The sequence below is a fragment of the Arachis ipaensis genome, chromosome B3 (assembly GCF_059453495.1).
Source record: "Arachis ipaensis isolate K30076 ecotype BB chromosome B3, ASM5945349v1, whole genome shotgun sequence".
Lineage (NCBI taxonomy): Eukaryota > Viridiplantae > Streptophyta > Magnoliopsida > Fabales > Fabaceae > Arachis > Arachis ipaensis.
Window position 1 is genome coordinate 1,227,565 of NC_142438.1, and position 22,479 is coordinate 1,250,043.

Below are 22,479 nucleotides of genomic sequence, written 5' to 3' on the forward strand. Positions count from 1 at the left end.
CGGATCGGATCCGGCACTAAAAAGTGCGGATATCATATTCGATCCGATCCGATGGAAATTGTGCGGATCGGATCGAATTTTTGGCCATATCCGATCCAATCCGATCCGCGGACACCCCTAGCGTTACACTAATAATGAATTACCGATAGATAAATCTAAAATTATCCAAAAATAAAAAGGTTGAGGATTCAAGTCTCCCTTTTTTTAGACAAAAATCGCTTTATCCTTCGTAAAAATGGACAAGTATCGGGTTGGGTTACTCATATATTAATTTTCTTTATTGATATATGGCTATTTCATTAACTAAAAAATCTTTCTTCTTTAGCCTCTCTCTCTCTCTCGTCAATCGTCACGCAATTCACACGTGCCAGCCAACATTCAAATCCCAACGGCTAGTTGCGTTCGTCTCGGTCTCCCTCTCTTTCCTTTCTTTCTCTGTTGTCTTCTTACCCCAATCTAATCCAAACCCTAACCCTATACTCTCTCTCTCTACTTTCTCTCTCTAGAATCCATTACAGTGCAGCGATGAAGCACTTCATGCTGCCAAGAAATGCAATCTTGCGGGAGACACACACTCCTACTCCCGCAGAGTTCCCTTCTCCTTCACCTTCACCTTCCTCAACCGCCAAAAAACCCAGGCCATCTCGCAGGAACAGATCCACCAAGGAGAATGATCCTCCTCCCGAACACCACAATGCCCGATTCAAAAGCCTCTTGCCTCCGAGGCCTCCCTCTTCAAACCCTCTCAAGCGCAAGCTCGCCCTTGATGTCCCTCTTACTGACAACTCAGTCCCCGCCAATTTCGATTCTGGGGTCAAGGTATCACGTTTTCTCTCTCAAACGACATTGAATAGAAAGTAGGGGGGCTGAAGTGTTGCTGGAGAAATGAAGATCTTCTTTTTTTTTTTTTTTAATTTACTTCCTATTTTTCGTTTTGTAGGTGGTTGTGAGGATGAGACCTCTGCGCCACGACAAGGAGGAAGTGGATTCTTCTGCGGTTAAGAAGATTTCCAATGATTCATTGTTCATCAACGGTCAGAATTTCACATTTGATTCTGTTGCTGACACTAACGCTACTCAGGTATGACCTTCCATTTATAGAATTGAACTAATGATATGTGTGTTTAGTCATCACAAGTTATCCTCAGCTGTTTAATTCCAATTTATCATTTCATTTTCCAGCTAGACATTTTTGAGCTTGTCGGGGCGCCTCTTGTGGAGAATTGCTTGGCAGGATTCAATAGTTCTGTATTCGCATATGGGCAGGTTCATTTCCATTCTCCCAATAACATTTTTCTTTTCCCCTTATGTTGTAAATTGTTATTATTATCATTACTAGTGATTAAGTTAATTTCATGTGTTTTTAGACGGGAAGTGGAAAGACGTATACAATCTGGGGACCTCCCAATTCTTTGTCAGAAGACAATATAACAAATGATCAGAGAGGCCTTACGCCACGTGTATTTGAGAGACTTTTTGCCCGCATAGACAAAGTGAGCTTTAAGTTTTGCTTGCTATTAAGAATCCTGTGTTGAATGTATGACTCTGTCTGATGTTTGTTGTTGTGTTTCCTTCACAGGAGCAAACTAAGCATTCTGACCAGCAACTCAAGTATCAGTGCCGCTGTTCTTTTATTGAGGTAGAATTGGATGACTGGATATTATTTTTTCTATCTTCCTTCCTGCTAAACCTTGTGATGTAGTCAATTTGACACACAAATTTGCTTTGCAGATATACAATGAACAAATAACAGATCTATTAGATCCAAATCAAAGAAACCTACAGGTAAAGTTTATATCTTATATTTCTAGTTCCACTACTTCATGTTAGAATTGTTTATACTAGAATGGGTCATGTCTTTTTTGTCCAGATCAGAGAAGATGTCAAATCTGGCGTCTATGTTGAAAATCTTACAGAAGAGCCTGCCTGTTCTATGAAGGATGTGACTCAGCTTTTAATTAAGGTGCACTTTGCCATACTTCTTGGATTCATAGGAAATGAAGATAAATCTTTTTACCTTGTGTTACCTCATTTTGAGTATCATAATGTTTGATTTTAAAACTAAAATTCTTCATGAGGTTAACTTTTGACGCTCTGAAGCATGAATAACTGAATGGAAAACAACATTCATTTATTCCATAATTCATGGAAAATTAAATTATTTTCTTCAGTGCCTTTATAAAAAAAAAACTCTATTTAATAAACTCTACTCAGAAGTTTCAACCAGCTATATATATTTTGTAGTTTTCAGAGTCTTTATCCTTGCTTCCTTTCTTTACCTCCCTATCTAAAGCCCATAACCTCGAGAATTTGCATTTCATCATGCAGGGACTGTCAAACAGAAGAGTAGGTGCAACTAGTATAAATTCTGAGAGTTCTCGCTCTCACACTGTTTTTACTTGTGTTGTTGAGTCTCGATGTAAGGTGATGCTCTCTTTCCTCTATTTGTCCATAGCTACAAGATTCAGATTCTAAGATAGATTAGTTTTTCAAAGAAAAGATGTCACATATTAGAAACTTGGAATGAAATATAGTAATGTTGATTTTTTCTTTTTGTTGAAATATGGGAAGCTTTCCTCTTTTAGAAGAGAACCGTCGATAAATGAGCTATTAAAGTAAATTCATATTTGCACTTTGCAGAGCTCTGCAGATGGTATAAGCAGATTTAAAACAAGTAGAATCAACCTTGTTGATTTAGCTGGGTCTGAGCGACAAAAATTAACGGGTGCTGCCGGAGAGCGTTTGAAGGAAGCTGGCAATATTAATAGATCACTTTCACAGCTTGGGTATGGTTTAATAAGTATTTGTTTGACATAGACTTTATACAGGAATTGAAGCAGAATCACAAATGGTTTAATAAGTATTCATAGAAAATACCTCTTGCCATCACAACATTAAAGATTTTCATAGAAGGCAAAGTGAATTTAGCCATATCATATGCGTAGGCTTTTCCCCAATAGAGCCATTTAGAGTAAAATCTTCTATTCTACTTTTGCAATTGGACTTCCATTTGATTCCTTTTTCTCACAGGAGACTTTGTGCTCTTCTCCTCCCATAACAAGCCAAGTTGCACAATTCCTTTTGCTCACCTTCTCACAATCCGTGCTACCCTTTCTTCTTGATTTTTTCACTCATCTCAACATTTTGCATCACTGCTACTTGTTCTCTTTCACTTGTTCGCGTTTGCAATCTACCATTTACTACCTTAATGATTGCGGCTCATATAGTTGACATAATAGAATTTCCTTTCACTACCTTCAATGTTAGCATTGTTAGAGCAAAGATGTGGGAACCATTAGGAATCAAGGATTTCCTTGTATATACTAGAGTAGATTCTGCTGGAAATACATAGTATTCATCTTATTAGTACTTTCCTGACTACACAATTACAGTTTTTTTTTCTCAACATTCAAAATAGTTACTGATGTTAAGTTGTACTTCAGGAATTTGATAAACATTCTAGCTGAAGTTTCTCAGACAGGAAAGCAGCGACATATACCATATAGAGATTCCAAGTTGACATTTTTATTGCAGGATTCCCTTGGAGGAAATGCAAAATTAACAATGGTTTGTGCTATTTCCCCAGCACAAAGGTAGATGTAAACCACTGCTGATTTGAATTCTTTTTGTGTTTGATCTTTATGAAATCTTTATATCTTGACATGACTCAGGATTTCAGTTGTAGGAATGAAACTTTCAGTACTCTGAGATTTGCACAACGTGCCAAAGCTATCAAGAATAAAGCAGTTGTTAATGAAGTTATGCATGATGATGTGAACCACTTACGGAAAGTGATACGCCAACTCAGGGTATATATCTCTTCCACTGTACTCAATCATTTTGTTTTTCTCAGAACATGAAATTTTTTTGAACAATTTAATAAGTGTAAGAAATCAAAAGGATGAGCTGCATCAAATTAAAGCAAATGGTTACAGTCCAAGTGATGGAAGTAGAGGCCATTCAACAGCTTGGATCCAAAGAAGTTTGAATTTATTGCAGTCTAGCCTTAGCCGCCCACAATCACTACGTCATGTTGATGATGATGGTGATGAGGTGATGGAGATTGTTGAGCATGGAGTTGATGACCATTTGGTAACTCTCCACAATACTGATGGAGGTTCTGCTGCCCTGTCAGCCCCCAATGCATCTGTTGATTCTCCTAATCCTAGGGCTTCAATGAATTGTGAGTCCCTATCTAACCCTGGTGTAGCCCAATGCAATTCACCCCCTAACCTCAAATCCCCAACTCCCAGTGTTTCACCAACAATTACCAGTAGCAGGAAAAGTCTGAAGACTTCGTTAAGGCTGTCTCCTTCTAATAATATTCTTCAAGGTGAAAGTGAGTTAGACACACAAATTGTTGATCAGAAATTGTGTACGGGCTTTTCTGGCCAGGAAGCTCCAAATTTCCTTACTAAAAATGAAAATTTAGCTGCAAGCATTGGTCTTGATGTTATTGGTAGCCAGCATCATAGTTCAGCTTTGAGGCAGTCATCGTTGCAGCTCTCATTCAAACACAGGGGATCCAAGCTAATATGTCAAGCTAACAAAGTTGACGTGGGAGTGCAGACTTTTCTCGACAATAATGCTAGAGAAGAAGATTCTGTTGTGTTTGACTGCAATAACTGTAAAAGCATAGTGCAGCATGATGTCACTGAGATAGATGAAGGTTCAAACATGCAGCTGGTGCCTGTTGGTTGCCCTGAGTCAGCAGATAAGCCGAAGAAGAAGAAAATTCTAAAAGTGAGTATAAGAGCTGCAGCTTAATTTTGCCCAATTAGCTTGAATTCACTCTATTGATTATAATTTCTTACTGTGATGATACAGGCAATAGAGAAGGTTTTGGCTGGATCTATAAGGAGAGAAATGGCGCTGGAAGAGTTTTGTGCGAAGCAGACTTCTGAGATAATGCAGCTCAATCATTTAGTAGGTTACAGCTTGTTTATTAAGGACCATCTGTAGCCATTGTTTTGCCATCTTATTGTGAAATTTTTTCATTTATACTTGTAGTTGCAACAATACAAGCATGAGAGGGAATGCAACGCCATAATTGCACAGACAAAGGAAGAAAAGATTCTTCGCCTTGAGAGTCTTATTGATGGTGTTTTACCCGCTGAGGAGTTTTTGGATGAAGAGCTGATTTCCCTCAGGCATGAACACAAGGTAGAAATATGTTCTTTTACGGTTTCTGTTTTATGGTGGCACGTTTTGATGCTTATATTCAGGACTTACCCTACTTTAAACATTCGACAGCTTTTAAAGGAGAATTATGAACATCATCCAGAAGTTTTGGAGATGAAGATAGAATTAAAAAGAGTACAAGATGAGATAGAAGAGTACCAGAATTTCTACAAATTGGGGGAGAAGGAAGTGTTGATGGAGGAGATACAAAGTCTAAGAAACCAGCTTCAATTTTATGTAGACTCCTCAGCCACATCAGCAAGAAAGCAATATCTGCCATTGCAATTGACTCATTCATCTGAACCTAGTTTGGCAGCAAATCTCACTGCCATTCCAGATTCAACAGAGGGTGGTGACTGGGAAAGTGAAAATCCAGTATTTACTAAGGACAGTGCCAAAGAAAAACTTGAACATGAAAGAAGTCAATGGGCCGATGCCGAGAGAAAGTGGATTTCACTTACCAAAGAACTGAGTGCTGAGCTTGAAGCTAACAGGTCACTGGCTGTAAAGAGGAAGCAGGAACTAGATGCTGAGAGGAAGTGTGTTAGGGAACTGAATCAAGCAATGCAAACAGCTATAGAAGGCCATGCACGACTTCTAGAGCAATATGCAGATCTGGAAGAGCAACATGTAGAATTGCTTGAAAGGCATAGAAAGATCCAGGATGGAATAGACGATGTCAAGAAAGCAGCTTCCAGAGCAGGGGTAAGAGGTCCAGAGTCTAAGTTCATAAATGCCCTAGCTGCTGAAATTACAGCATTAAAAGCTGAAAAAGAAAAGGAAATGAAAATCTTAAGGGATGAAAATAGAGGCCTTCGAGCCCAATTGAAGGATACCAGTGAAGCAGTTCAAGCTGCAAGTGAAGTGCTTGTGCAGCTTAAAGAAGCAGAGGAAGGTGTCATTACTGCACAGGTGAGTAAAGAATCAAATATGTATGTATGTTTAATAACAAAATATGCATTGCATTGATGACGTTTAATATAGAACTTCAATATGAGTCACAATTTTTTTTGTTCTTTTGAACCAAACTCTGGTAATTTCCAGAAGCGGGCTATGGATGCTGAGCAGGAAGCTGCAAAGGCCTACAAACAAGTTGATAAATTGAAGAATAAACATGAGAAGGAGATAACCGCACTCCAAGAACTGCTTGCCGAAGCACGTTTGCCTAAGAAAGAAAGAGAACCAACTGGTAATCATGGTGTAATTCAACAATTTGAGCCATTCTGTAATGAAGAGGACAGCGACCTTGCAAAACTAGCAGAACAATCTTGGTTCTCTGGTTATGACAGATGTAACATATAGATTAATAAGTTTGCTTATAACTGTAATCTTTTACTAGGTTTGTATTTAATTGTTAATATGATTTTTACTCAGTACAAATGAGTGTAACTCCCTATGTCCCCCTACCTTGCACCAAAGCCTAATATACAATCTTAGTTATCCACCACAAGATATTTAGTTGTGAAACTCAATATGATATAAAAAATAGTGGATTATATATATATATACACACGTCAGATACTATAAAGACAATAAAACTAGAATGAGTCAAGAGAACAAACACTGGCTGTCAGAATCCTGTCGGGAGAGCGTTGACTTTTCTTTCGTGAAGGCTGCAATTGCAAATTCTCCGGGGGGAAATGCTACCAACTACCTCTACCGAGCAGGGCTTCTCAATTGAGGAGGCAACTGTGCGTGATCTCCAACTTGCTTTCCAAAGAAACCAGTTAAGTTCTAAGGAACTCGTGGAGTTCTACTTAGAGCGAATCCAAACACTTAACACAGACCTCAAAGCTGTGCTGGAGGTGAATCCCGATGCAGTAGCCCAGGCTAACATAGCTGACCAAGAGAGAAAGGATAAGCCACATGGGTCTTTCTCTGCTTTGCATGGAATACCCATTTTATTGAAGGATAACATTGCAACTAAGGATAAGTTGAACACCACCGCAGGGTCTTATGCATTGTTGGGGTCTGTGGTGCCTAGAGATGCTGGTGTAGTCACCAGGTTAAGGAAAGCTGGGGCTATCATATTAGGAAAAGCCACCCTTAGCGAGTGGTCAAATTTCAGGTCCAATAATGCACCCAGTGGTTGGTGTGCCAGAGGTGGACAAGGAAAGGTAATTTAAACTTATCATAATCTTGTATCATTTATTAATGTTCTTATTGTGTATCAAATGTTCTGGTGTCAGTAGGTTTTGTACAGTTTGTTTGTATTGGAGTGAACTTGATGCTGTAAGTGCTAATTTATGTGATTGCAAGTAGTTATCTAACTGAAATTAATGACTAGTGAGATTGGCTGAATGGCCATGTTCTGTATGTTGTAGAATCCATACAGCAAGGGTGATCCCTGTGGGTCTAGTAGCGGATCAGCAATATCAGTAGCGGCGAATATGGTGACAGTGTCCCTTGGCACTGAGACTAATGGCTCCATTTTATGCCCTTCAGGTTATAACTCAGTGGTGGGGATCAAGCCAACAGTTGGTCTCACTAGTAGAGCTGGGGTTATCCCAATCAGCCCCAGACAAGACACAGTTGGGTAAGTATATCACAGTCACAGTGCCTCCATTTCTCTTATATCAAAAGCCTGTTGCAGGTTCTCATTCCCTAGTTATAACTTTGTGTTTGGCAAGTGTTGTAGGATAGGAAAAGTAGAGGCTTTTCATCTTTGTTCATGTCCCTCTGACCCAAGTTTCTGGATGCAAATTGTTTCCAGCCTAATAGATTTTGTTTGTTTCTGTCTTTGTTGTCTTCTCCAAATAGGTTTGTATCTACCAGTATCCTTATATTTCTGTCTTGAGACATTACCCTAACATTGTGTTGGCTAGAGCAGACCAATTTGCAGGACTGTATCGGATGCTGCCTGTGTTCTTGAAACCGTTGTAGGCATTGACACTAACGATGAGGCAACAATTGAAGCATCAAAGTATGTCCCAGAAGGTGGCTATTCTCAATTTCTGAGGGAAGATGGACTAAGCGGGAAGAGACTAGGAGTAGTGAGATCATATTACAATTTTGGAAATGGTACTTTTATGCACAAAACTTTTCAGCTACACCTAGAAACCTTAAGGTATTGGAAACTATCATCTACTTCAAAGCCTTAGTTACTTGAACTGTAACAAGTCTCTTGTACTTGCATAAAACTCAGGCAAAGAGGTGCCCTTTTGGTTGACAATTTGAAGATAGATAACATCGTCGAAATCAATATGGATCAAAGTGAAGATATTGCTCTGGAGATTGAATTCAAACTAGCCTTGAATGCATACCTCAATGACTTAGTTGCTTCCCCGGTGAGAAGCTTGGCCGATGTGATAGAATACAACAAGAATCACTCAGAACAGGTTAGCATTTTTGGAGGTCACCCTTTTTATTTTCTGTTTTTTGCCATCTTACCAACTTAACAATCTTGTGGAAATGGCAGGAGAATCTTGATGAGTATGATCAGGATCTCATGTTGGAATCTGAGAAGACAAATGGCTTTGGAGAAACACTCAATCAAGCATTACTGAATCTAAAAAAATTATCCCAAGATGGATTTGAGAAATTAATGATAGCAAATAAACTTGATGCTGTGGTGATACCTTTTTCAAGATTTAGCAAAATACTTGCTATTGGAGGTTACCCAGGAATAATTGTTCCAGCAGGATATGAAGAGGGTGTGCCATTTGGAATATGCTTTGGAGGGCTGAAAGGATCAGAGCCAAAGCTTATTGAAATTGCTTATTCCTTTGAGCAATCAACTAAGATTAGGAAGCCTCCTCCAATTCATAAGTAAAAGGTTTAACATTAAACAATGATCTGTATTGTGTGACCATTAATAAAATCAATACAATGATATGGTTTGTGACATGTAACATAATCCAATAACTGAAAAGATAATCAGGGGTTTACTTCAACTACATTTAGACCCAAACAAAGCACTTCGAAAGTAATTAAAGAATTAAAGGCTGAAAGCTGAATGGATGATGATCATATATATAGTGAAACATAATTGCAAATCACTTGAATAATTGAATTGGATCACAAAATTACATGGATCCCCTAAAGTGAATAACGTTACGTGCATATCCTGAGATACATTTTTATGTAATCGAATTAAGCTAGGTCGATTTAGACATTTTAGTAGTAAATCGAATTAATCAAATTCAAACTACTATGAATTGATATAAATCGAATGGAATGGGTTCAATTTACTACTATTTTGGCTCTATCTATTGTAAATCGAAACCAATAATTTCGAATTGTAGCCATGATTTTCACTTTTAGTAATTCGAATTCATCAACCAAGCTTATAGAAGGTCTGATAAAGACGTTCAACGGATCTTTATCAGTAAACTTAATTTTTGATTGTATTTTTTTTAATTGTGCCTTTGTAGTGCACAAAAACTAGAAAGTTATCTCCTGTAGCCATTTTGAGTGTCACTCTTATGTGGATTCAACATCTTATTTGTATACAGAGGTCAGAGGTAATTCGATTTAATAATGTTGTTGGTTAAGGGTAAATCAAATTAAGTGGAGTTAATTTACCCTATAATATTTCCATGCTTAAATTGAAGTCATTCCATTTGATTTACTTTAGTGCATTCTCATACCTAGTAAATCGATTCTAGTAAGGTTGAATTACTAGCATCATCACTAAATAGAGTTTTTTTAATTCGATTTACTATCAAATCCCTAAATCAAATGTATTAAATTCGATTTACATATACATGGCTAAATTGACGTAAGTGAATTCAATTTACATTAAAATAGGCTAAGTATGTAACTCTTCTCATTTCAGAAGATTCATGTAAATTTGATTTCAATTCAATTATTTAAGTGATTTATCCGAAACATAAGGATTTGTTTGGGCGCCATTCTCGAAAAAAAAATTTTAATGATATTTTTTGAAAAGATCTTTTGTAAAATTAAAAGTAATTTTATATTTGGATATTTCATGTAAAAAAATTTTTTCATCTATCAATTATATTTGAATAAAATAAGATAAAAGTATTTTTTTTGTTTATTTATTATTTAAAAATATTTTTAAAAAAAAGATGTATATGATAGTTTTTTTTTAAAAAATAGTATTTTTATTTTTATTATTAAAAATTTGTTAAATATATTATAAAAAAAATCTTTTTTAATGACACTGAAAACAAGTACTAAGTTCATTAAAATAATAAGGTTTATGTGGACTGAGTCTTTCTAGTTTCTAGTACCGGTGTTAGCACAGAATGTTAATAGCGACTTTATATATAATATCCACTTCATATGTGGGACCAACACATGTTGCACATACTGTCGGCAAAAGAATGTATGCGATGAAAGTGTAGATGATCTGGAAGACTATTAGTTTTTGGATTCAACATCGCAGCCTGTGACCCACCTTTTAATTGCTCTTTGTCCTCCACTCTTCCACAGTTATAATGCAACTCATCCCAAGCATACTGATACAATAGTGCAGTCACCTGAAGATATTTTCTTGTCTTAATGGCTTCCACATCAGTGTATGCATCCTCTTTCTTGCAATTCATTTTTCTTATCCTTTTGGTAACACTGTCTTCTGTGCTACCAGTAGCTACCTTTAGCAAGGAGCAGTTCTCAATTGAGGAAGCAACCGTGCATGATCTCCAACTTGCTTTCCAAAGAAACCAGTTAAGCTCTAGGAAACTGGTTGAGTTCTACCTCAAACGAATCCAAAGCCTGAATCCGGTTCTCAGAGGGGTATTGGAGGTGAATCCAGATGCACTAACCCAAGCTGACAATGCTGACCAAGAGAGAAAGACTAAGCCACAAGGCCCTTTTTCTGCTTTGCATGGAATACCCATTTTGGTTAAGGATAACATTGCAACTAAGGATAAACTGAACACTACTGCAGGGTCTTATGCACTTCTGGGGTCTGTGGTGCCTAGAGATGCTGGTGTAGTTACTAGGTTAAGGAAAGCCGGGGCTGTCATATTAGGAAAAGCCAGTCTCAGTGAGTGGTCACATTACAGGTCAAGTAATGCACCTAGTGGTTGGAGTGCAAGAGGTGGGCAAGGAAAGGTGATTTATGTTACATTTTTCTGCATCATAATATGCTAGTGACTTAATTTTCATGTACATGTAGCCCCAAACTATGTAGTATAAACATGGGAATGCATAGACCAAAGATTGATTGCTTATTATTTTGGTGTATTATGAAAACATAAGAATATGCTATTTTCTGTGATTGCAAGTTATCATCCAACTGAAAGGCTAGTGAACTTAGCTTAGTGAGTATATTTTTAATGGCATTTGTGAATTGCAGAATCCATACACAGGGGATGATCCCTGTGGATCAAGTAGCGGATCAGCAATATCGGTGGCAACAAATATGGTGACAGTGTCCATTGGTACTGAGACTGATGGCTCCATTTTATGCCCTTCAAGTTATAACTCAGTGGTGGGGATCAAGCCAACAGTTGGTCTCACTAGTAGAGCTGGAGTTGTCCCAATTAGCCCAAGACAAGACACAGTTGGGTAAGTACATCACAGTGCTCCTCTCCATTTTCTCTTGGATAAAAGAATTAATGTGCAAAATTTTGTGGGCTGGTGCAGGCCAATTTGTAGGACTGTATCAGATGCTGCCTATGTTCTTGAAACCATTGCAGGCATCGATATTAATGATAAGGCAACAATTGAAGCATCAAAATTTGTCCCCAAAGGTGGTTATGCTCAATTTCTAAGGAAAGATGGACTAAGAGGAAAGAGACTAGGAGTGGTGAGAGTATTCTTTAATTCTGGGGATGATGCTTTTCTGCAAGAAACTTTTCAGCTTCACATGAGCACCTTAAGGTAATCAAATTGCTATTTATATTTGTCCCAACTATTGCTTCTAATGAATGTTAGTATTTCTAATATAATTCATTGAAACTCAGGCAAAGAGGTGCAGTTTTAGTTGATAATTTGAATATGGATAACATAAATGAACTCAGTTACGACCAAAGTGAATCCATTGCACTGGATATTGAATTCAAACTAGCCTTGAATGCATACCTCAAAGACTTGGTTGCTTCACCGGTAAGAAGCTTGGCCAATGTGATAGCTTTCAACAAGAAACACTCAAAACTGGTGAGTAATTTGAGAAGTCCTTTTTTCCTTTGTATTTTGCACAGTGGGAACAATGAATACCAACTTAACAAACAATGGTATGGAAATGGCAGGAGAAGATTGATGAGTATGGCCAAGATCTCATGCTGGAAGCTCAGAAGACAAGTGGAATTGGGAAACAACTAAATGGAGCATTATTAAATATGACAAGATTATCCAAGAATGGGTTTGAGAAACTAATGAAAAGAAATAAACTAGATGCCGTGGTGGCACCATTTTCAAGCTTTAGTAGCATACTTGCTATTGGAGGTTACCCAGGAGTAATGGTTCCAGCAGGATATGAAAAGGGTGCACCATTTGGAATATGTTTTGGAGGGTTGAAAGGATCAGAGCCTAAGCTCATTGAAATTGCTTATTCCTTTGAACAAGCAACCAAGCTTAGGAAGCCTCCTCCTCCAATTCACAAATTAAAATTTTAATGTCTTGTTTGACTCTATGACTTGTTAAATATTTAGATTCTCAATGTATAGTAATGATTTGCATATGCCTAACCCAAAATAAGTAGAGTAGCATAAATAAAAGAAGAAAAGGTTATCATAAAAGAAGAAAAAAATTAAATTAGTCCTTAGAAGATTACTTGTTCTTTAAATTAGTTTTCGAAAATTTTTTTTAATCAAATTCATCTTTTAAAGATTTTAAATTAGTCATGTTAGTTTTTTTGTCATTTTTTTTTTATTGATAGGTGTCAAAATTTACTAATGTGGCATGTTAAGTGACATCATAACACTCTCTTATGAGTTTTAATTGACTATTAACATAATAAATTTATGAAATTAGATTAAATCAAAATCTAATTGAAGCAAGAACTTAGAGATTCCAAATGCTAAGGTTGTGATTTTGGAAATTAATCTTAGCTCCTTTGCTTCTATACACTCATTTTGCTCCCACTTTATAGCTTTGGACCTTCCCCTTAATATTCTCATGTAAGTCTTTAATTTAATTTAGAGTAAAATGACAAATAAATCTCTGAGAATTTATTATTCCGACAGATTAATTTTTTTTTAAAAATACCAATAAAATCCTTTATAATAATAGATATGGACATATTATCTTAAAATTAGCCTCTATAATTAGGATAAAAACTTTTAATTTAAACTAATTTATATAGATTTGTTATTTTGAAGAACTTTTTTGATTATTTTTTTCTTTAGTAACTAATCTGTTCGAAATATAAATTATTAAAAATTTATTTGTTATTTTATTTTTTAATTTAATATATATATATATATTCACTTTGAAAGAAAATGGAAATGAAACAATCATTGTTATAATGAATTAATTTAGCAGAAATAATGCTGGAGTATTCTCTCAAAATCTTGAATTCTCTCAAGAGAAGATTGAAATGACATTTGCCACAAATTACATAGGCACCTTTATTTATTTATTTAGTTAACCCGTTCCCTTTTTCAAAAATCACTCTTAAATCTATGTAAACATTTGTCTGGTAATATTTTTCATCATATGTAGCTTTAATTTAATAGTTCTGAATTGGCTTTAATAATGTATTAAATAATAAATATAGGTATTTTTCATATTTTTAATAGTAATTAATTATATTTAATTATGTTACTAAAATTGAAGATCTATTTTGTTTAATTTTCAGGACATTTTTTGTTGACCGAAATTCTATTAGAGAAAATGATAGAAACAGCAGAGAAGAGTGGCATTGAAGGAAGAATCATAAACGTTTCTTCTGTGATCCATAGCTGGGTGAAGAATAGAGATGCCTTTCATTTCAATGACATAATCAAAGGAACAAAGTACATACAGAAACCACTTACTTAATTATTAATTAAATTAATTCTCTCCAAAAACTATAATAAAATAAAAATTTAATTAAGTTTAATTTTTATACTTATCATTTTTTTTTTAATTTTTTTTGGTTATACAATTGCAGCTATAATGGCACAAGGGCATATGCTCGGTCAAAATTGGCCAATATTCTACATGCAAAGGAAATAGCTAGGCAACTCAAGGTTAATTATTTAGATAGCCCAAAACTTTATTATATAAAATAATGCTCTAATCTTATATATGTATATAATATAATTATTACGTTGGTTACTATAATTAGACTAAATTTTTAATTAGGTCTTTATATTTTTTTTAATTAGGTTTTTATACTGTTTTTAATTTTGTAATTAAGTCATTTTTAGTATAAAAAATATTAGAATTAACTGAATATTTCTTCGTAAATTGAAAGTATCCACAATTAAGAATCTAACTAGATATTTAATCACATATTTCTTTAGAAAAAAATTCGGTTAATTTTAACGTTTTTTTGACATGAAAATGACCTAATTATAAAATTAAAAGTAATATAGGGACCTAATTGAAAAAAAAAGTATAATGATCTAATTAAAAATTTGATGAAATTATAGAAACCAATAGAGTAATTAAACCTATAATATAATAATTAACTATACTACGTATGTATCAAAAATCAACTATTAAATTAATCCGTCATATAAAATATATGTTAAAATATAAAATATAAATTTTTTATTTTTTACCAAAGATAGGAGACTCGAACCCGTAACCTCTTAATTCAGTATGGGGAGACTATGACATTTGAGCTATTACTCATTGGCTATAAAATACAAATTAAAAGTGTATAAAATAACATATATATTTATAGTTTTATACATAAAGAAATAATAACTAATTTAGTAGTTAATTTTTTATATATATCTACCTTTTTTAACGATAAAAATTTAACGGAAATTGTAATATACTTTCAGGCAAGGAATGCAAGAGTAACTATTAATGCAGTGCATCCAGGTTGTTAAGACAGGAATTATTAGAGGTCATCAAGGCTTATTAACGGGTGAATCCAAAGTCTCATTAGGTTAATAATTAATTAACTTTCTTTTATTAGTTAAAGGCTGAAATAATTACTAATTAAGAGTATGTTCAACTTTCATATGCAGATTCAATATTTTTCATTGCATCAAAGTTACTTAAATCGACATCACAGGTTTGTATTTGTAATAAGCAAAACATCTTGTTCTTAACAATTCTTATGTTTAAATAATAAACGTGATGTTTATTTTTTTATTTTCATCTTCCATGAAATAGCAAGCACAATAAACAATATAACTATTTTTGAGAAAATATTAAGTAAAAATATAAATGCATTCAATGTCATCATAAGAATATATAGAGCATTATTTCCTAATATAATTTTTTTATTTTATTTTAGGTGGAAACTCAGGTACAGTCGACTTCACGTGAAGTTGATAGCTGAGAGCCGTTAGATAATTTAACTGATTTGACTAAATTTTTATCTAACGGCTCTTAGCTATCAACTTCACGTGAAGTCGACTGCACCTGAGTTTTTACCTTTATTTTTACTTATTTTGAATGGTTTTATGGGCAGGGTGCATCAACTACTTGTTATGTTGCTCTGAGCCAAAAAAACAGAAGGTATAAGTGGAAAATACTTTGTAGATTGCAATGAGAGAAAGTGCTCAAGACTTGCAAATGATGAATTAGAAGCTCAAAAACTATGGAACCAAACCCATGCCTTGTTACATAATTATTTTTGAATTATTATTATTACACATTAATTAATTATTATTCCTGCACATAGTAATGTATTCCATGTATATTAGACTATTATTCACTTGTGTTAAATAAATAAAGAAGGTCCAAAAAAATTACCAGAAAGGGCTTTAATTTGATTAAGCCATTTTCCATGTAGCTCTACTTTAATTTATTGTATGTTATCAAATAAGAGAGAATATATAACCAATTTATGATGATTGAGTAATCAGGTCACGTAAATATCGATAATTCGATTTTTGCCCCGTATAAGATGAACCAACCTAATAGTTAATAACAAATCTTTAAATAGAGCTCAGATGTACAAAAAAAATAAAAATAATTCTTTTTTCTGTCGAATTAAGGGCATAGAAGAAAAAAAAAGAATATATACAAAGCTAGAATATCCAATTCTCCATTACATATAAAGTATATGAAACTGAATACTGCTTTGGACTCTACCGAACATGAACATGAACTTGATCTTCAATACACTGAACATCAATTTATCCTATGTGGGAGGAGAAATTATAGTAAATATAAAATCCCATTATATGCTTATGTCTCTATGATACTCATTCCCCATTCTCCATAAAAAATTCAATACTGAGGATCTATTCTTATTCTCTAATAATGTGATAAGATCATACAAGTCACCTATTTGTTCATGTATTCAAGATTATATATATACATACATACATAGATATATCATTTGGTATTTGACTATGTTATTAATCTTAGCTCTATCTCCTTCAACATTAAACAGAAAAGTTGGCCCTCTCAACAAAACCAAAAACTATATGAAATAGTATATATAGCATTTAACCATATAGATCATCATCTCCTTCAGCTGTAGCAGATGAGAAAGGGTCAGAGGCACCAGCAGCAGAAGTGGTATCAGTAGTCCGATCTGCGAACCGGAACTCCAATCCGAACCCGCGAGACTGTTGCAATGTCTGAGCAAACAGTTGGTATTTTCTGATGTCGGCGTCGCTGACACTCCTCCGAGCAAACTTCATGGACTCCTCAAAGTGTGATGGTTTTATCTCAGCCACTACATCAGTGTCTTCATTATCTTCTTCCATGGCTTCAGGGCTCTCTATTTTTCTTCTCTCCATCTCAATGTCCTATTGATTTCATCAACCATTCAAATAAATGATCAATCTTTGGAGCTTCTACCAAGGGCTAAAGAGTAATAAAGAAGAGATAACTGCCACTTTTTTTTTTCACCTGCAAAAGATCTCTTCGCTCGCAACATAGTACATCGCATATTCATAATTATTCCATAATATTTAAAAGGGTGGAAACTCATATACAGTTGTCCTCGTGTGAAACAGATCATTGAGAACAATTAGATGATAATTTAATCAAACAAGTCAAATCATCTAACGATTTTCAACTATCAACTTCACATAAAAGACGTCCCCATCATTTAAAAGATTTGTTTCACTAGATATATGACTTGGACTTCAGAAAACTTATTGACATATCTAAGATCAAGAGCTTAGAACTTAGTATTTAAAAAAAGCAGCTAAATTAGTCATACCTTCTCAATATCTTCTCTAATGGCATACTTGCAAGCTCTTTGACAAATCTCAGTAATGTCTGCACCACTAAATCCATGTGTATAACGAGCAAGAGCCGAAAGATCGACGTCCTTCGAGATTGGTGACTTCCTCAAGCACGCCTTGAAGATCTGGAGACGTGAACTCTCATCCGGTAAAGGAATGTATATCAATTGGTCAAGACGTCTTGGTCGAAGCAATGCAGGGTCTATAATGTCAGGTCTGTTTGTTGCTCCAATGATGAACACTGTTTTCTTAACAGACATTCCATCCATCTCTGTTAGTAGTTGGTTCAACACTCTATCAGCACCGCCGGAATCCCCTCTTGAACCTCCTCGCTGCAGATCCGAAATGTCAAAGCCTTAGAAAAATAATTAGTGGCAATTTGTGTTTAGTTTAAGAGTATATTCCCAATCTCGTTCCACCAAAACCGGTAATCCCTCAGTATTCGAAAGTAACCAATTCGTTCCTTTCCTTAGTAGACAAGTTTGTTCCTACCATTAAAAAACGACATATTAATCCTTGTCCATACATGTACTAGAGGACTCATACATCACAATCTTTTGAATGGAAAGGGACGAATTTGTCATTCTTGAATCACACGGGACAATGTAATCCTCTGGTGTTTTTGGTCAGGTGTGAGACTGTGGGTTTACCCTCAATTTGATTTATCAATTGATGTGTAGAATCTTTAGAACCTGGGTTGCAATAGAGTCGAGTTCATCAAAGAAAAGCACACATGGTGCAGACTGCCGGGCCTTGTCGAATATCTCGCGAACATTTGCCTCACTTTCACCAAACCACATAGTAAGCAACTCAGGTCCCTTGACACTTATGAAGTTAGCCTGGCATTCATTTGCAATAGCTTTTGCAAGCAGGGTTTTGCCGCAGCCCGGAGGGCCATAGAAAAGAACACCTTTGGAAGGCGACATGCCGAATTTCTCAAACTTCTCAGGATGTTCCACCGGGTATTGAACCGTCTACAAGCAGCAAAAGAAATCTCTTATATCAATAAATTGTTGAAAAAATACCTAATATACAACACATTTAAGATTTAGAATATGAATCAAGTTTCAACTTTCAAGTTTTTGCACCTCTTGAAGCTCCCTTTTAACATTCTCTAGACCTCCAATGTCATCCCAGGAAACATTTGGAACCTCCACAACCTACCACATAACAACAATTCATGTCATGGTTCATGTAAATAATTGCCACATTAAAGGTTAACATAATAATAACACAACATTTTCATTCAAATTTGCAACTGAAATAATCACAGAACTTCCTCAATACAAGGAATTGCAAGGAATAAAACCTTAATATGCTAAATGTATTGAAGTATATATTTGCAAGAGTAGTGTTCTTCCTTTTCCAAAGTTTATGCAACCAAGAAAGATAAATCATGCTTAGAAGTTAGAATCATTCCTGTTAAGAATTCAGCGGGGGGAACTCACTGTTTCACGCAACGCAGACGGGTTCGAAGAAGTCAAAGCAGTTTGGAAGTGCTCATTGGTAACAGCCATGGAATTCAGAATCTCAGCATCTATTGATTCATCTTCCAAGTCAATCACATCCATCTTCTCTCTTATACACTGCAGCGCAGCCTCTGTGCATAGAGCAGCAAGATCTGCTCCTACATAACCATGAGTGTCCCTTGCAACTCTTTCAAGATCAACCTGAAAAAACAAAATAATTTAGAATTGTGAAGCATAACATATACCAGAGAAATTCTTGCATGCTCTGGATCATATTTAATGCATGATCTAGAAATAAACACAACCACTAATTTTTAATTGTAATGTTTGAAAGTCATATGGGAAAATAAAGAATTATTGGTTGTGAATCTCACATTATCAGAAAGCTTCATGTTTTTAGTATGAATTCTAAGAACCTCCAACCTTCCAACTTCATCTGGTACACCGATATCAATTTCGCGATCAAACATTCCAAACCTTCTCAAAGCAGGATCAATACTGTTGGGCCTATTTGTTGCTCCGATCACGATAACATGCGAACGGGTCTTGAGGCCATCCATTAGAGTCAAAAGTTGCGATACTATACGCCTCTCTACCTCACCATGTGTCTTTTCTCTTTTTGGAGCAATTGAATCCAATTCATCAATAAAAATGATAGAAGGGGAATTCTTTTCGGCTTCTTCAAATGCCTTCCTCAGATTGCTTTCACTTTCACCAGCCAGCTTCGACATGATTTCCGGTCCATTGATCAAAAAGAAGAACGCACCTGTCTCATTAGCAACTGCTTTTGCAATCAGAGTCTTCCCGGAACCTGGCGGTCCATAAAGCAAGATTCCTTTCGGGGGCTTAACACCGATCGATTTGAAGAGTTGCGGATGCCTGAGTGGAAGTTCTACGAGCTCACGAATTTGAGCCATTTGCTTCCTAACACCCCCAACATCATCATAGCCAACTTCATTTAGTCTCTCTTCATCCTCGCGTTTAATCGGCTCTCCCTCGCAGAAGATTTCAGTATCCGGTGCCACGACACAATATTCACCAGGATCAGTTTCTATCACCTTGAATTCAACACTTCGCATTCCGCCTCTAACAAGAAACAAGTCCCCTTTCCTCACAGGTCGGTACGACTCCATAAAATATGCTACAGAGTACAGAAACACAATATAAGTCAATTCATTCGAAATTCATTATAAGTGAAAAAAGTTTTGCATCCACACAAATCTAACCTATCTTGTAGTACAAACCCTAAGACACATGTTTCTAAGTTCCCCCAATTTCATAAAATCGACGGTTTCAAGCATTGGACTTACGCTTGAGATATGCATCAAACAAGTTGCCAGTGACACCCTCGATAGTATCATCAATGGGAAGGATGTGAACTCGCTTCCCATACTTGACATCAGAACATTGATGAACAGAGACAACATCTCCAAGCCTAACCCTAAGATTAGACCTTACAACTTTGTTCATCCGAATTCTCGGCTCTTCGCACTGATCATCAGCAAGAACAATGCAAACAGTGTCCTTTCTCTTCTTCCCCTAAATATATTTCATCAAAACACATTCTTAGCGTCTAACTTCCTTCCATTACCATAACCTAAAAATGCTAGGTTCCTACGTACCTTAACCAGAACAGTATCCCCTCGGAAAAAAATTGAGCTTTTCCATGGTATCAGGATGCAAAGTAACAACAGAATTATCATCATTGATTGATTTACAAGTTCAAGTTCCTCACTTCAAATCATAACTTTAACATCTATATATTATGCATGTCAATTTTCCTCTTTATTATCTTAATTTCTAGTATCCTATTATCAACGCCATAATATTTCAGAGCTAGATCAAAGAATTATTGCTATCAGAAGTTCATTTTGCTATTCTATAAAATAAAGCTAGCAATAGAAACATAACTAAACCTGATTATCACATTGAATTAATAATAACAGTAGTATAGAAAGAGAGAGAGATAAACTCACTGATCAGAAGATGAGGATTGACCCTTAGCCATGAGGTTTATGAGAGATTATTCTTGGCATTTCAAAATCATACTCCAAGCTTACACTGTTTAGCAGCTTAGCTATATGCATATTTTTGTGCTGCGTGTTAATAGTTAATACATAATCTTCTTATCAGAGACTTTGATAAACAATTATTTAAGTAAAGTTGACAGAGGAATGTTATATTACCAGTAAATGGTCAAATTTCTTTCAAAAAAATCAATTCTCTTTGCTAATAAATTATAACTCAAATGGGATAACTTTTTTATATTTAAAATCGTAAATTTGAATTTCTTTATCTTCAACTAAAAAAAATCAATCGTTCTTCGATTAGTCTAATTACATTCATTTTTAAAAAATTTTAAATTAATTATATTATTTTTTATTATTTTTATTATTAATATCAAATTTTATTAATATGACATATTAGATAATACTATATTAATTAAGTTAGACTATAGTATATATGTAGTGATCTTAGTTAGTGAATAATATAATAAATTTATATAATTAAATTAATCTTAAATTAAAAAAAAATCTGAGATATTAAAATTTTTTAATTTAAAATTAATTTGATATAATTTCATTAATTTATCATATTAACAATTCATTAAAACGGTCAAGTGTTTGACGTCATGAGCAATAAAAATAATGAAATGATTAATATGATGAATTTAAAATCATTGAAAAATAAATTCGATTAAAAAAGTATTTCGAAAATCAATTTAAAAAATAAGTGATTATTCAAGAACGAATTTGTTGATATAAAATTTTAAATTTTTAAATTTTAATAATATAAAAATAAGATATTGATATAAAATATTAATTAATATTAATAAAAATACTAGTCACTTAATATTTTATTTTAGTTTTTTTTAATTATTTAATATAATACATGTTAATATTTTAATAATTATATTTATATAAAATATTTTATGTGAGTAGTCTTATTTTGTTAACTCAAATTTCATATAAGATAATATAAATTAAATTTAAGTAATTTTGCAAATAATATATAACAATTTTGTTGAGTGGCAAGTGTCCCATTAGAATAATTGAGAGCATGCACACGTAGAAGGAGAAGCTATATTAATATTCCTATTATTTATTTCTGCTTCGTGTAACACTTTGGTAGTGAACAGCTCACAACACATTCTAGTTTCTCTCAAAATGACACAAACTGTTAAATGCTATTTGCTTAATGTGGAAAATTTGTCGAGTAAATAGTCAAAATCGTCTCTGAAAGATACTCCGATCTTTATTTTGGTTTTCGAAAGATAAAGTTGTTGGAATAAATTAATTATATTAACCCAAATCATCCATATTGAATCATCAAAATATATATCATACTCGAATGCGGAAGCGTACCTGAATTTATAAACATGAATCATACGATCAGAAGAGTTTGGATCTTGTGATTCTTTTGATCTTCCTCAACCAAAGCCCCTTCTGTATTTCTAGGAGGCTGAACTGCAACTCTTTTGATGGGGAAAGAGTAACAAAGGCGGCTTTGGCATATTGGGGATCGAAACCCTGTAGGCCTATTTATATTTGAGCATGGCACCCATTAAACCCTTAAACCCAAATAAAATAGTATCTAAAATCCAA

The 22,479-nt window shown here is 34.6% G+C and overlaps 4 protein-coding genes and 1 pseudogene across 7 annotated transcripts; 4 read left to right on the top strand and 1 right to left on the bottom strand.

Annotated features, from left to right (window-relative positions):
- The first annotated feature begins 312 nt into the window (after positions 1 to 312).
- Positions 313 to 6,627, top strand: LOC107629403 (kinesin-like protein KIN-12A). 2 transcript variants are annotated; one of them, XM_016332187.3, is made up of 16 exons: positions 313 to 819; positions 941 to 1,081; positions 1,183 to 1,266; positions 1,368 to 1,493; positions 1,580 to 1,639; positions 1,732 to 1,785; positions 1,871 to 1,963; positions 2,329 to 2,424; positions 2,641 to 2,786; positions 3,444 to 3,593; positions 3,680 to 3,809; positions 3,901 to 4,743; positions 4,828 to 4,926; positions 5,011 to 5,163; positions 5,254 to 6,093; positions 6,226 to 6,627. In XM_016332187.3, the coding sequence occupies exons 1-16, from the start codon at positions 526 to 528 to the stop codon at positions 6,481 to 6,483; spliced, it is 3,567 nt and encodes a 1,188-aa protein (XP_016187673.1). In that variant the 5' UTR covers positions 313 to 525; the 3' UTR covers positions 6,484 to 6,627. The 2 variants fall into 2 exon arrangements, with proteins under 2 accessions (XP_016187673.1, XP_088365596.1); XM_088509470.1 differs by having other exon boundaries at positions 412 to 819; positions 5,011 to 6,093.
- An 84-nt stretch (positions 6,628 to 6,711) lies between these two features.
- LOC107629402 (putative amidase At4g34880) lies at positions 6,712 to 9,027 on the top strand. Its single transcript, XM_016332186.3, has 5 exons — positions 6,712 to 7,298; positions 7,506 to 7,717; positions 8,012 to 8,248; positions 8,327 to 8,519; positions 8,600 to 9,027. The coding sequence occupies exons 1-5, from the start codon at positions 6,822 to 6,824 to the stop codon at positions 8,951 to 8,953; spliced, it is 1,473 nt and encodes a 490-aa protein (XP_016187672.1). The 5' UTR covers positions 6,712 to 6,821; the 3' UTR covers positions 8,954 to 9,027.
- Positions 9,028 to 10,357: 1,330 nt separating this feature from the next.
- On the top strand, positions 10,358 to 12,727 carry LOC107629400 (putative amidase At4g34880). The gene is made up of 5 exons (XM_016332185.3): positions 10,358 to 11,205; positions 11,450 to 11,661; positions 11,740 to 11,976; positions 12,060 to 12,252; positions 12,345 to 12,727. Exons 1-5 carry the CDS (start codon positions 10,651 to 10,653, stop codon positions 12,708 to 12,710), a joined length of 1,563 nt encoding a protein of 520 aa, XP_016187671.1. The 5' UTR covers positions 10,358 to 10,650; the 3' UTR covers positions 12,711 to 12,727.
- A 262-nt stretch (positions 12,728 to 12,989) lies between these two features.
- LOC107634144 (short-chain dehydrogenase TIC 32 B, chloroplastic-like) lies at positions 12,990 to 21,236 on the top strand (annotated as a pseudogene).
- On the bottom strand, positions 16,420 to 21,021 carry LOC107629399 (cell division cycle protein 48 homolog). Of its 3 annotated transcripts, XM_016332183.3 has the most exons (9): positions 20,851 to 20,976; positions 20,497 to 20,533; positions 20,185 to 20,413; positions 19,249 to 20,015; positions 18,854 to 19,075; positions 18,494 to 18,565; positions 18,098 to 18,379; positions 17,381 to 17,737; positions 16,420 to 16,961 (listed from the first exon to the last, which is right to left on the bottom strand). In XM_016332183.3, the coding sequence occupies exons 1-9, from the start codon at positions 20,880 to 20,882 to the stop codon at positions 16,656 to 16,658; spliced, it is 2,304 nt and encodes a 767-aa protein (XP_016187669.1). In that variant the 5' UTR covers positions 20,883 to 20,976; the 3' UTR covers positions 16,420 to 16,655. The 3 variants fall into 3 exon arrangements, with proteins under 3 accessions (XP_016187669.1, XP_088365674.1, XP_016187670.1); XM_088509548.1 differs by lacking the exon at positions 20,497 to 20,533 and having other exon boundaries at positions 20,851 to 21,002; XM_016332184.3 differs by lacking the exons at positions 20,185 to 20,413; positions 20,497 to 20,533 and having other exon boundaries at positions 20,851 to 21,021.
- Positions 21,237 to 22,479: the final 1,243 nt, after the last annotated feature.

Bases quoted from the DNA above. Each gene is read 5' to 3' on its own strand.
- LOC107629403 (XM_088509470.1), top strand. From the start codon at position 526: ATGAAGCACTTCATGCTGCCAAGAAATGCAATCTTGCGGGAGACACAC. The intron at 1,082-1,182 runs GTATGACCTTCC...TTCATTTTCCAG, and splicing joins CTGACACTAACGCTACTCAG to CTAGACATTTTTGAGCTTGT. The intron at 3,594-3,679 runs GTAGATGTAAAC...TCAGGATTTCAG, and splicing joins GCTATTTCCCCAGCACAAAG to TTGTAGGAATGAAACTTTCA.
- LOC107629402 (XM_016332186.3), top strand. From the start codon at position 6,822: ATGCTACCAACTACCTCTACCGAGCAGGGCTTCTCAATTGAGGAGGCA. The intron at 7,299-7,505 runs GTAATTTAAACT...TGTATGTTGTAG, and splicing joins CCAGAGGTGGACAAGGAAAG to AATCCATACAGCAAGGGTGA. The intron at 7,718-8,011 runs GTAAGTATATCA...TGGCTAGAGCAG, and splicing joins CCCAGACAAGACACAGTTGG to ACCAATTTGCAGGACTGTAT.
- LOC107629400 (XM_016332185.3), top strand. From the start codon at position 10,651: ATGGCTTCCACATCAGTGTATGCATCCTCTTTCTTGCAATTCATTTTT. The intron at 11,662-11,739 runs GTAAGTACATCA...GGGCTGGTGCAG, and splicing joins CCAAGACAAGACACAGTTGG to GCCAATTTGTAGGACTGTAT. The intron at 12,253-12,344 runs GTGAGTAATTTG...TGGAAATGGCAG, and splicing joins ACAAGAAACACTCAAAACTG to GAGAAGATTGATGAGTATGG.
- LOC107629399 (XM_016332183.3), bottom strand. From the start codon at position 20,882: ATGGCTAAGGGTCAATCCTCATCTTCTGATCA. The intron at 20,414-20,496 runs GTACGTAGGAAC...AAATATATTTAG, and splicing joins GGGATACTGTTCTGGTTAAG to GGGAAGAAGAGAAAGGACAC. The intron at 18,566-18,853 runs GTGAGTTCCCCC...GTTATGTGGTAG, and splicing joins CGTCTGCGTTGCGTGAAACA to GTTGTGGAGGTTCCAAATGT.